Source organism: Gymnogyps californianus, chromosome 3, assembly GCF_018139145.2.
Source record: "Gymnogyps californianus isolate 813 chromosome 3, ASM1813914v2, whole genome shotgun sequence".
Taxonomy (NCBI): Eukaryota; Metazoa; Chordata; class Aves; order Accipitriformes; family Cathartidae; genus Gymnogyps; species Gymnogyps californianus.
The window spans coordinates 28,844,712-28,857,203 of NC_059473.1; the positions used below are offsets into that span (position 1 = coordinate 28,844,712).

The following is a 12,492-nucleotide window of genomic DNA, read 5'->3' on the forward strand; positions in this document are numbered from 1 at the left end:
CCGGGCACGGCTAAGCCAGGCCCGGGCACTAAGGGGGCCTGAGCCCGGCCTGGGCGCGCGGGTGCGTACGGCGGTGCTGCAGCGCCACCTGCTGGGCGTGCGCCGCAAGACGCAGTGCTCCTGCTGCGGCGCCGGCCGTGGGAGCACTGCTCATTACCTGTTATCATCGTCGTCATCTAGATTTACGACTGAACCGGGCTAACACACAATTACGTGAAGAGACTGGGAGCAAACAGGCGTTTGTTGGACGTGTTACTCTTCCAAGGAGACCGAAATAACGCCGCGTACCGACGTACGCCTTTGCTGTGGCTGCGCCCGGCTGTGCTACAGCCAAACGGAACGTTGCGGCCCTCGGCTAAAGGAACGTAACATATCCTTTCTAAGTAAGTATTTATTTTCGATGTCTCATTTTCATATTGAAACCCAATCTCAGTTCCCAGAAAAATACATCTGCAAAGCGCCACAGACATCTCTGTGTTTCGAACAGTGACACTGTTGAGCACTCGGTATATTCCCCACAGCTGCCTCACCTGAGCGCCGGTGACAGCATCTCTCGAAAGCGAGCGCCGCAGCACGAGATCACTTCTGGTACACTGCTGGGGGCCTAACTCTACTGCGTCGGACCTCACGTTCCAAGACTGCTTGCAGAGCAAGGTGTCTTGAAGTAAAGATGAAACCGTTTTGTTTGCAGTGGAACAGCAGTCTTCATTTCAGAGCAATTTTAGAAAAGCAGTTATTCGATTTACAGGAAGAAAGAGGCATGCGGAAGTCTAACTAATGCTGTTCCTATGTGCAAAACAAGGTTACTACCAAAGTGAGAATCCTTGCCTTCCTCCAGAGGAAAATGCAGTAAAATTTAAAATGTAGTCTAAAAAAATGTCATGGACAAAGAAGCCCAGGTTTGTTTCTTCTTTTGGAAACACTTAAAATAAAAAAATACCATATTAATTTAATAATTACCATTCAACATCTTGAAAGAAGACAAAAAAAAAAATCAACTTTTTCTTGGTATTAAAATACAGGAGGTAAAAAATGTGGGATAAAACATAACACAACTACAGGTGGCCTGCACCTGGATGAATGGAAAATATTAGGCTTAGGTGCTTTACTTCCTACAGTAGCTATAATAAACCATGCTCAGCTGAATGAAATTAGCAAATGCATTTAAAAGGAACAGTCTCCCACAGCACAATCAATGGACTCGTATATAAAAAATGTGGTTTTAGCCTGAATACTGAATAGTTTGTTGCAGGTTTACCGGAGTCATTATAGCAATCCCTTATTCCTTGAACATCGTTAGAATTCAGTCTCCCTGCCCATCCAGTAACATGTGCGCAGCTCCCTGAGGATGAACTTTTAGTAATTTACTTTTCCAGATTTTCATTTTTGCAAGTATCATCAGACTTCAGCAGATTTAATATTTTAAGGCAGACTGATATTCTCTCATTTTGAATAGCCAATCTTGTGAATTCTGCAGTTTTGGAAAATTCTGGAGTCGGAGGTAGTGCTCTAAGAAGGTGTCCAACGAGCTGGGCTTGGTCCAGTGCTATTCTTGATAGCCGATTAAGTTCTCTGTGATCTGGTAAAGTTAGATGAGTCATTGATATAAGCTGTAAAAGGTGCTTACTAAGTTGTCTGACATGAGTCAACTTCTCTGCCCAAAAATTAACTTCCCCTTTATCAAACAGGTAGTCATCTTCTTCCTTGACAAAAAGAAAAACAACAGTGATTAGAAAATGACTTGTGGTCTTGATAATAATGAGAAAATTAAAAAAGATATGAAAGAAGATATATAGAGAATGACAGTAGAGGCTGTTACAGAACAGCTCCTTTATATTAAAAAAAAAAAAAAAAAAGGTAAAAATTCTGATGCATAATTTTTCAAAGGTTTGAGAAAACACAGTAAAAGAGGTTCCTACTTTGCCAAAGAAATTTTACCTTCAAAAATCACGCAGTTATGGTATAACTCTTGGGAAACAGTGGAAGTAAATAGTAGTCCTAATCCTTAACATGTGCTTGCCTTCCCTTCTGAAACTGTCTTATATTTCACAGAGACCTCTCTGTAACCAGTATGGTAATTTGCTATATCATGGAGCTTTTTGAGTGGATTAGATGAAAAAGGAAAATTGTATCAGTCAGTGAAACATCAGAAAGGCATACCTAAACCATAGGCTTAAGAAAAGGTTCATAATATATTTCATGGGTCATATTAATTGTCAACAAACTTCTCAAAGATGTAGTCGCCTCTGCTCCTTCCGGTTTACCTTCCAGCATTATTTTGATTTTTACAGTCTTTTCAAGACAAAGAGAGCACAGTGTATTATACAGCACTAGGTTTTACAGAAGCAGCGTGGCAAAGTTTTTCTTTACGTAATTAATCCTTCTGAAGACAATGATCTGATGTGAGCGAGGCTGTTTCGTGTGCTACGCAGAACTAGTCGTATGGAAGATGGCACAAAGTTACCAACTATTTAAATGACATCTCTGGAAAAGCCAGCAGTTGGGAGAGCACTGTTCTCAAATGCCAGATATGCCTGGCACCCACAGCAGCGGTTTAAATTCAAGGCAAGCCATCAACTGCAATGATACTGAATGCAGTTACAGCCTTAAAAAGTTTCAGTCAACAATGACTTAAGTAACTCTTGATTTATTTCAATGTTTGCTTATTGGTCTCTTTAATTTTATGCTGATATTGCCAGGAAACGGACATCAAACTCTATTCTAAATACTGTCCATGTCAAATTTTTTTTTTTTTAATTGTAAATCAATTAATACTGGAGTAGTGATCATCAGGCTTCATCAGATGAGATATTTCATTCTATTCCTACCACAAGACTGCAGAAACGTAGCGATCCCAACATGAGATAGCAACCGGTTGTTAAAATTACCGAGGCTGAAGTCTCCCAGTCTCTTTTCAGATCGCTGTCTCCCAGCAGCCACGCCAGCAGGATCGGCACACCGGCACGGATCTCCCCCCACCGCTGGAGCAGCTCACACAGTATGCCAAATGCTAAATCCAAGGCCATCGGAGCATTCACTATCCTAAGTGCAAACTCTGTTGAGAGAAAAGATGCGTAACAACGTATAGCAAGACCGCAAACATTTTCAAATAAAATCAGCACAAAAATGATTTCTTGAAAACAGATGCTGAGTTTACACAAACACATTTAGAATGATGACTTATACTGCAAATAAGTTAGATGAATGTTTACTTCTGTGCCACTTGGGGCCCTTTCTCAATTCCAAAATAATACATGAAGCAACTGAAAATGCTGATGCTTAATATTTTTTTCCTGCCCATGTAGTGACATTCATTAATTTGGGTTTAAATATACAAAGATGTCTGTTAGAAACATCTCTGGAGACAGTCCTGACACTATTACATGGTGACATATTTTTGCAAAACTGCAGCTATGCCTTAGATCTGATACGATGTTTTCACTGGAACTCACAACTTACAGCACATTATATGTTTTTAAAGGGCTGGGATATAAAATGAATCATTATTTGATGTGCAATCTCTTTATATATAATAAGATATACATATATAGACACACATGCACACACATGTAAGAGAGATCAAGCATGCAAGACAGGCTTAGAGAAGATGTTAAAGAAGGGAAAGGCAGACACTGTTTACAGTACCATCACAGAGCTATATTTATACAGGTTTTGCTATCATGCCAGAACCGTACACAAAGCCATCATCCACACCATATTTCTTCCCTAAACCTCCCCACTGCTCTCATTTGGGCAGATGCTGTTTTAACTGTGTGGTTCCTAGGACTGCCCTCAATAACGGAGTACATAAAAACACCAGAAGCCCCGTTTGCATGAGAACTCCAGCAACTGCGTTCACAGGTATCGAGTTTCACCATTCATTACATTATACACTCAAACGTTAATGCAATTTTTCTTTTTTTAATGGGGATGTGGGAAGAGGACCGGAGGAGGAGAGCTGATGTACAAGCCCCTGTAAAATCCCTATTACTGTAAAACTGATTTTGGCAAAATTCATCCTCGTCCATAGTCACCAGCAAATGAACAACTGTTCACTGTCTGTCATCTAAGTAGTGATATCGTAAGGACATGTCATTCTTGAAGGCTGTCTTTTGCGAGCAGACAACACAGCAGAGTCAGAGTTATTTGGTAAAAATCCATACAGACATGGAAGGCAGACAGTACTTTTTGTGTCTGAGTGTATTTAAGCATTTCTCGTGAAGGAAAACAATTATTGACATGAAAAAGGCATAGCAGTGCAGCCGAGACCTGTCCTTCACAACCCACATTCAGAGCTGCAGCATGGACCTCTATTCTGTAACACCTCCCGAGCCCTCATGCCAGCTGCAGGTTTTCTAGAGTACGTTGGCACAGCGGAGGAACGTACAGTAAAACACCAGGACTAGGCAAATACGCGTGCCAACGAATAAGGAAGCGCAGGAAACAACTAAGGGCAAAACAGACCGACGGAGAGATGGGTACATGGTATTGGACAGACCAGGCAATGTACCGAGGACGTTGGGGAGGATGAATTAGTATTTGAGACCATGAGAACAAAGGACTGTAATAAGGAAGGGAGTGAAGGAGAAAGAACAGATGGTCCCTTCTTTATCTTGGAGTTAGATGAGGGTAAATGGAAATCTCCTTGAACAAGCAACAGGAAGGCAGGCAGTCAATCTCTTGGTGACACTAATAATGTTACATACGCAGTTTGTCTCTGCTAGACAGTAAAATCAGATGTTCAAATCTGTTTTCTTCATGTTAGGACTTATCACTGTATCAGGACATCCCTCAGCTTTGTCCATGAAGGAGAGCTTGCAGGGCTGCAGGGTGACATTCCCACACCGTTTATTTTAGGTACTGGGTTTTTTAGGTATTGTTTTTGCTCACATTTCTTTCCAGGACTTTTTTTTTTTTTTAAACTTGCTTTCTTTGTTGCTGTGCCCTACTTGGTACCAGTCTGATACTCTAAAGAATGGGTATAATGGTTGTCCTCTCTGTTTTGATTTGCTTAGGCTCAGGTAGAAAACACAGTTTCATTCAAGTGCCATGGGGACCTCAGAAATACTGGCAATCCTCAGAGCTGGAAGAATAGAAATGAAAACGGAGTGCGGGGTTCTGAGCCTGAAACAAACATCCCGGTTACGAACGCTTACAAAATGCAACATTTTAAACCCAGCTCTTTTGAATTCTGATGATCCTTTGGAGTTTTATGGATGATTACTGAATGCCTACGATTGTCAATATTTATATAATGTCTCTTGCTTGTGTCACTTTATTTGTATTTGAATATTTAGCAAAGTAAGTGACACTGGGAGCTAAAAACCAAACATGTTATTTCCCACTGCTGTCTTCCTGAAGTTAAGCTGTTGCTTCAGAGGACTGATTATAGATACAACTGCAGATATTTAAAATACCTGCCATTTTCTGGGGCCTTTTTTCCTTTGTAAGATTTAGACTCCTTAAGTATAAATATGGTGATGCTCTCTTTGTGAATGAGAACACTGGACTACTGAGAAATGCACCAAAACATATATTGGGGCCTCTAATTCTGTTATTACGTGAACATGCTGAAAACTACCAAGAGGCAGCAAAACAAGTAATGCTGAGGTACTGCTTAGACTGAACTTGCTTGCTAGCAGTTTTTCAACAGCATGACACAGAAGAAAAGGCAGTTTTGTGGTCACATAGCACGGCAACCTTGTAGGGAATCCTTGTGTCGCAACAAAGGAAATGGTAAGGTGGTTTTCCCCCCCCCCCCCAAACAAGAGAAGAGAAAAAAATTACAAGAAAAACATACAAAGGAGGTCTAATACATAGGAAAAACATGAAGACCCTGAACACAGTACCGACCCAAAAGATGCCGACCACCCTTCTGTGAGCTGCAGACACCATTTAACTCATGATGGTTAACCACCAACCAAACTCATGCATCAGTTCTGATGTTGAGACCAGAGAAAAACAAAGCGACATCACTTTGATAATGCTGAAACTTAGGCTTCAAAAATTTGAGTAAGACCCTGCCTACCTTGGGTTTTGTGCTAGAGAAGCTAGCACAGTGGCCTCATGGTACTTGAGGTGTTGACACAGATTCCACAACAGATCAAACTCTGGCAGATGAAGAATTTTTGTTCCACCTGCCCTGCCCATCCCATCCCATCCCATCCCATCCCATCCCATCCCATCCCATCCCATCCCATCCCTCCCCTCTACTGCAGACCATCAGGAATGGCTCCATGGTTTCTGAATCGCTTCCTCAGCTGCTGTTACTTACAGAGTGCACTGACATTAACTGACTTTGATACCAGTTCACACAAAGTTGATGCTAAAATAGTTCAAGAACAGATTTGTGGACTACCATTGCTACAAGGACAAGAAAGACATGGAGCAAGTATCCAAAAAAGGTGTGTCAACTCCCTAAGCTTGGAGTGCTGAAGTAATACAGATAAAGAACAGCAAGCAAAGTTACATACATACCCATGATTTAATAAGTAAAAAATGCTTTCAGAGGGGAAAATGTTCTATTGTTTTGATGATCCCCAGCTCTAAAAGTAACAGCAACGGATGCTGTAAGCATGTACAGAATCTTTTAAGATACCCACAAAAGGTGTATGTCTTCTAAAAATAAATGTACGTGTCTTCACTGACGTATTAACTGTTTACAAGAACTGCTCCTCACATCATCATTTGCCTGCAAAACAGGGCTGATTTTCAAGAAGCCACATATTACACATGATGCTGTGTTCATGACTCATGCTATGACTTCAGAAAGTGGTCTGAGCAAGCTGGAAGTTCACCAGGGGCAAAAAGGGCAGGTGGCTCTCCTCTCCCCACAGCCCCCTCGGGCCGTGGGGTCCTGATGCTCACCTCCAGCCAGCTCAGGTACTCTGCTGATCACCTGGTAAATTAACGCTTAGAATAGCAGAATACGAATTTGGCACGCAACTCGGCGTGCGGGTTCTTCTGCTGGGCCGGCAGGCTGGACTGGTTACCCTGCAGTCAGAATTGGTACAGCTGGGAGCCGGGGAAGGGAAGATCACAGGGCAGCGGGGGCAAGGAGAGAGGCCCAAGGGAGAGCGAGACCTCCCCGTTCAGCAAGCTGTTAGCTCAGGTCAGCTCTAATCCGAAACTTCCCCGTGGAAGTCATGTAAACAGAACACTAACAGAGATGATTCAAATGACTGACAATTTCTATCCTTTCATAATGTAAGTAACTATTTAAAGTAACTGAATAAAAAATTTCAAATGACAGATTTCTAGAAGCCGCTCACAGCTGATTACTGCCACAGGAACTAAACCAGCAGAAATCAAACCTGAAGACATAGCTATTGCCAAACACTGAAAATACAGTAGCGCTCCTACCACAACAGTTCTACAGACTATCAAAACTGTGTTAAAATTATCGTTTTTTTTAAATTCTAAAACATGTATATGTTCCAACATGCAAAAACATCACGAGCAAGATACGCATCTTACTAAATAAGCCACTATAGGGGCTGAAATACAAGAAATTCTCTACGCCTTAAACAAGTAGTTACAAGCAGAAGAATTAATACTACTCCTTGAAATGAAAAACAAAAGATAAGAATCAGGTACTACATGCTTTTTTCATTTTGAGGAATTGAATTTTCATAAAGGGAAAGGGGTTAAGTACTGCAGTGTTTTAGTCTTTGTGAATCCACCCACATAAAAATCAGACCTCCCACATACACATTCATATACTCCAAAAGCTTTGATCATGCCAGATGTAAATATTTCTTCTAGTAGCCTATTACGAGTCCTCCAACTATACAATTGTTCTCTGTTAAAGCCTTGGTGATATTATGGGGAACTGAAAGGATGTGTTAAGAGCATATACACAGATTGTAGGACAACCATGATAAAATATAGGCAAAATAGAAAAGCAGAACATATCCTTTGCCTAACAAAGCATTTTGTAATTGGTTTTATACTGGAAATTGTTAACTGACGTTAATTTTAGATCAAAGAGTAATGCAATTTTTGTAAACGTATGCTGTGTTCAGAACAAACATAAAGAGAAGTAAAACTGCAAGGAAGCTTAGTGTAACAGTCCTGAGAGAAAGCCTCACAAAGAACAGTGTACAAACACCAAGGATGTTTTCAAGGAAAACATACAGGGTAAGTTCTCCAACTGAAATTACAGAAAGTATTTTAGGTAGACCAGGTATACTCTAAATTAGTAAAATATTTTTTTACTTTTTTGCACAAAGTGCTGCCTACCTAGGTATAAACATGACTACATCACTATCAAAACAGTACCTCCTAACACCCTGGTAAAATAAGGTAGTATTCTTGCTTCAAAGACAAGCACGGCCATTTAAATCAACAAAGCTCACTGAATGATTGCTTGACAAAACTGGAGATTTATCTCATGTTTTCTGATACATCACCTTAACAAGATGATCAATATCAAGCAAGAGATCAGGTTCCCATCCAAATGATGGCAGATCCAACATCACAGTCACTAATACCTGTAATACTAGATTTGCAAATGGAAAGTTTCATCTATTAAATCACTAATCACTTTTTGTTGCATTGAAGGTTTTCTTCTTTTTGGTGCTAAGTAATAATCAAGTTTGCCCCTATTCTTGACATATCAAATATAAGAGCACTGAGTGAGGCATTGCTGCAGATATATTTTTTTACTTAAAATACTGTTTATGTATGCACAGACTTCATAAAACTTAAAAACCCTTCAAATTTAAAAAAAAAAAAAATCCCACTGGCCCAACCCAAGAGTTACATAAGCTGGTAAATAAAGTGAGGTTAGAAACTGCATTTCTTATGTTGAAATAACCCGCTTATATGTTCTACTTTGAGCTAGACAGGAATTGTGCAACTCTGCAGCAAGGCGACACACAGGTGTCTGGCCACCAGAAAAACAACAGGACAGAAGAAAAGCAGTAGCAGTAGATAGAAAGTAAAGGGGTGTTCATACCCACTCAGCCTCCACAAATAATGTTACAATGCTATCATCCTTCTGGGCACTAAGATTAAAAGAGGACAACTGAGAAGTAAAACAAAACAAAACAAAAAAAAAAAAAAAAGAAAATGCAGAAATGGTAACTGTTGCGTCCGGATAGTTGGCAGATGGCTCTTGAAAGGGTGCTTGTACATTGCACTGTGTCAATTTAAGTTACAAACATCAAACTTTCCACTTTTTAAAATGACCATTTATGTAAAATCTAATATATAAGCAGATTCCTTTTTATAGTGTTTCATAAACTCAAATGCGATTAGATCATTTCTATCCTCTCGAGAAATATCATTCCCTAGATGACGTACAACTAGTTCATCTGTTTTCCATTCCCCTGCCTGAGTCTCTTTCATAGCCGTGCTTTTTCAGGATGACTTTAAAAAGAGGCTTTTCCTGACATCATGCAACACGATGTCAAAACACAACACTATTACAAAACAAACTAATCAAAACTAATTTCTTAATAGTTGCAGTCTCTGAGTAGAGTGGCAGTGAGGCTGCTCTCAGCTTTGATTATAAACAGATCTGAGTTAATAACATGTCTGATTATGACGGAAACTTACAGCTCAGGACTGTGCAGAAAATTGAAGTTCCTTCTTGAACAAAAAAGCACACACATATTCATCATCTTTTCAAGCCCTTTTTTGCAATGTGAACAGAACAATATTTTTCAGCTCGGTAACTAGGGTTTTTTTCCTGTCCTTTTAAATATATATATGCATACATAAGCTTTTCCCATGCAAGCCTTGCCTCCTGTACTCAAAGGGTTTTATTACAAAACAACCACAGCTCACAGATCTGTCAGAGGAAATGAGCATTTGGACTTTACCACTTGCATTACCGCTTTTGCAGAACCTCCCCCCCCAAAGCCATCTTCTCATTTAAACAGCAGAAAAACAATACCCCCTGCATAAACCCACAGAACGCATGCTTTTCCTTTTGAAAAGGTAACAAATAATATTATCGGCTAATTGTTTAAAACACTGCCAATGAGAATGTATGTTTTTTAACTCAAATTACGTATTTATTGGGGGAAAAAAAAGATATATACTCACAGTTTCAAATTAGTATCACCAGAACTAAATATATGACTGAAGACTCTTGTTATTGGCATGTTCCAACTAAGGAACTTTTTGATTAGCACTGATGAAGATCACTGAATGTGGATGAGATGTGTGTTACAGCTCTGCTATAGGAACACAGGAGACCAATTTACCTCTGTAACACAGCTGGGATTTTAGAATAATATCTGGAGAATGGTGGTGAAAGGTTTGTTATTTAAGGGATAAAGGAATAAGGAAAGGGTGAGTAATCGATACAGAAGACTGTACACAAAAGTCTTCTCCCCACAATACTTGAAAACCAATATAATTTCGGCAGAACAGCACACTTGGAGATGTAAAAGCTATTTTTAAAGCAGTAATAGAAAGGCAGGCTTTCCTTCATTGCTATGGAGGATGGTCATAGCCATGACCATCACAGCTTGCCTAAGGAGTCTATCAAGATCTGTAAGCTGCTGTCCTGTTTACTCACTTGCAATTAAAATGCTGATAAGAAAAAAAACATTTAACAGATTATTCACATGAACACTCCATTTAACATGTACTGCTTTCAGACTCTAGCGCTGAGCACATACCATTATTTTTCATGTATTCTTTCTTAATTTTCAAGAGTATAACAACTCATAACCTTTACATAACGGTGCCCCTGTGTAATTAATAGAGCTAAATGAAGCGCTGTCAGTAAATAATCAGTAGCCAGTCTTTGATGGATGAGCTGATTCTAATTCAGTCCATTCACTTTCAACTTTAATTAGTGGCATTGTATTCTACAAAGCAAACGGTTCCTTCATCCATGTGATGATCTAACATTGTATAAGTGGGCTGAGAACAACTTGTAAGGTGTTGAAATGAATTTGGGAATACAAAGTAAAAAGTCACAGTGATTACACATTCTTATATAACGTAATTCTTTAAAAAGAAATAAGTAATATAAAGTTCCCACTGCAAAAGCCACTGATTTTAACAAGTACCATACACACCAATAAATCTTGCTAGGACAATTATGAGTTTCAATGCTGTAGTTCTCTCTCCTTTTTCTTTAATTAAACCAAGTGATCTGAATTACTAAGTGTATGTTGGTGGAATTTTTTGCAAGACACAAATACAGGCATAAAAATGCTATGTATTTCTACACACGTACTGATGCAACACTGTACTTAATTTTTTTGGTACTATAACCCTTGTTCTAGATGCATGCTTGTCACAGCTGGTGACAACTGCTAAGCAAACTCTTCACTTCTGAATTACTGGAATTTAGAGTTATTTTAGATTACTGGAAGATTTTCTAATAAACGTATAAAAATTTGAACTACTCAAGACAACTTAGGTTACAATATGCTTTGATCTTGTTCTACGCTTTTTCCTGAACACTAGTTTACATTAGTGTGTCTTATCCTTCTTCCAGCAGTTCTGCTCTAAATGGTGGGGCAATGCAGAGTTGCAGATTCTTGCAAGCTGTGGCTACTGAGCATGTCCGAGTAGAGAAGACACTTGCTAACTTACTACAAAACATCTGATCCAGGTGTATGTGAGACTTACTGAATGCAGGTATTTTTGAGCAGAATAGCAAAAAGCAACTTGGGAACCTCAGCAACTCAGTCTTCATATCTGTTCTGATACCTTATAATGAAATAATATGGGGAGAGACTGTTTTTAAGATTATTTATATTTAATTTTTATCTTTGTTTCCTATTACTTATTAAAAAAGGGTGACATTTGAAATGAAGTGACTATAAAATTGTTTTTATGGAAAGTGCCATGAATCTTTTGTATAATAATTTATGTCAAAAAGGTTCATGATATATTCTCAGCTTCTTTACTGGTCAATTTTCTAAACCCATTTTCTCAGCATGTAAGAACATATACTTAAAGAGCAAAACCTCACAGAAGGTGTTCACTATACAAACACTTGATAAAAAAAAACCCCTTACATCAAAAGCTTCCAATATAGTCCAGATAGACAACATCCGAGTAAGACAGACAAAGAGATGAAACTTGTGTGTAAAGAACAGCTCACGTTATTTTTATCTCTTTGCTGACATATATGTACACAGATACACAATGCCATAAAAATATCATTGTTTGCAAACACACCATAATGTTAGAAACTACCAGGACCACACAACATTCACACATTAGTAACAAATGACCAAGAGGATGTTCTTCCTTTTTTAATTTCCCTGTCAAGATCCAAATGCCTTCCAATGCCTGTTGCAAGCTGCTTTCGATGCAGCGTAGTACGATCTATTGTTACACCATTTTCTGACATTCCAATGAAAAATGTCAGCTCGACTCTCGAGCTGTTGTCTAGACAGGCAGGTGCTGCCAGGGACCTCCTATTCAACAATTCAGGTGTCTAACAGATAAATTAAGCACAGCCACACGTATCAATCCTGAACGGAAAATACCTGTCTCAAAAATTTTTCAAGAGCA

The 12,492-nt window shown here is 39.2% G+C and overlaps 1 protein-coding gene across 1 annotated transcript in view; it reads right to left on the reverse strand.

Annotated features, from left to right (window-relative positions):
* Positions 1-255: 255 nt before the first annotated feature.
* The window catches only part of THADA (THADA armadillo repeat containing), a 165,787-nt gene continuing 153,550 nt past the window's right edge, over positions 256-12,492 (reverse strand). Inside the window, exons 38-39 of the mRNA XM_050894700.1 lie at positions 2,889-3,055; positions 256-1,703 (exon numbers count right to left, since the gene is read on the reverse strand). Coding sequence (XP_050750657.1) covers positions 1,365-1,703; positions 2,889-3,055 — 506 coding nt within the window. The 3' untranslated portion in view covers positions 256-1,364. The remainder of the gene's footprint in view (positions 1,704-2,888; positions 3,056-12,492) is intronic.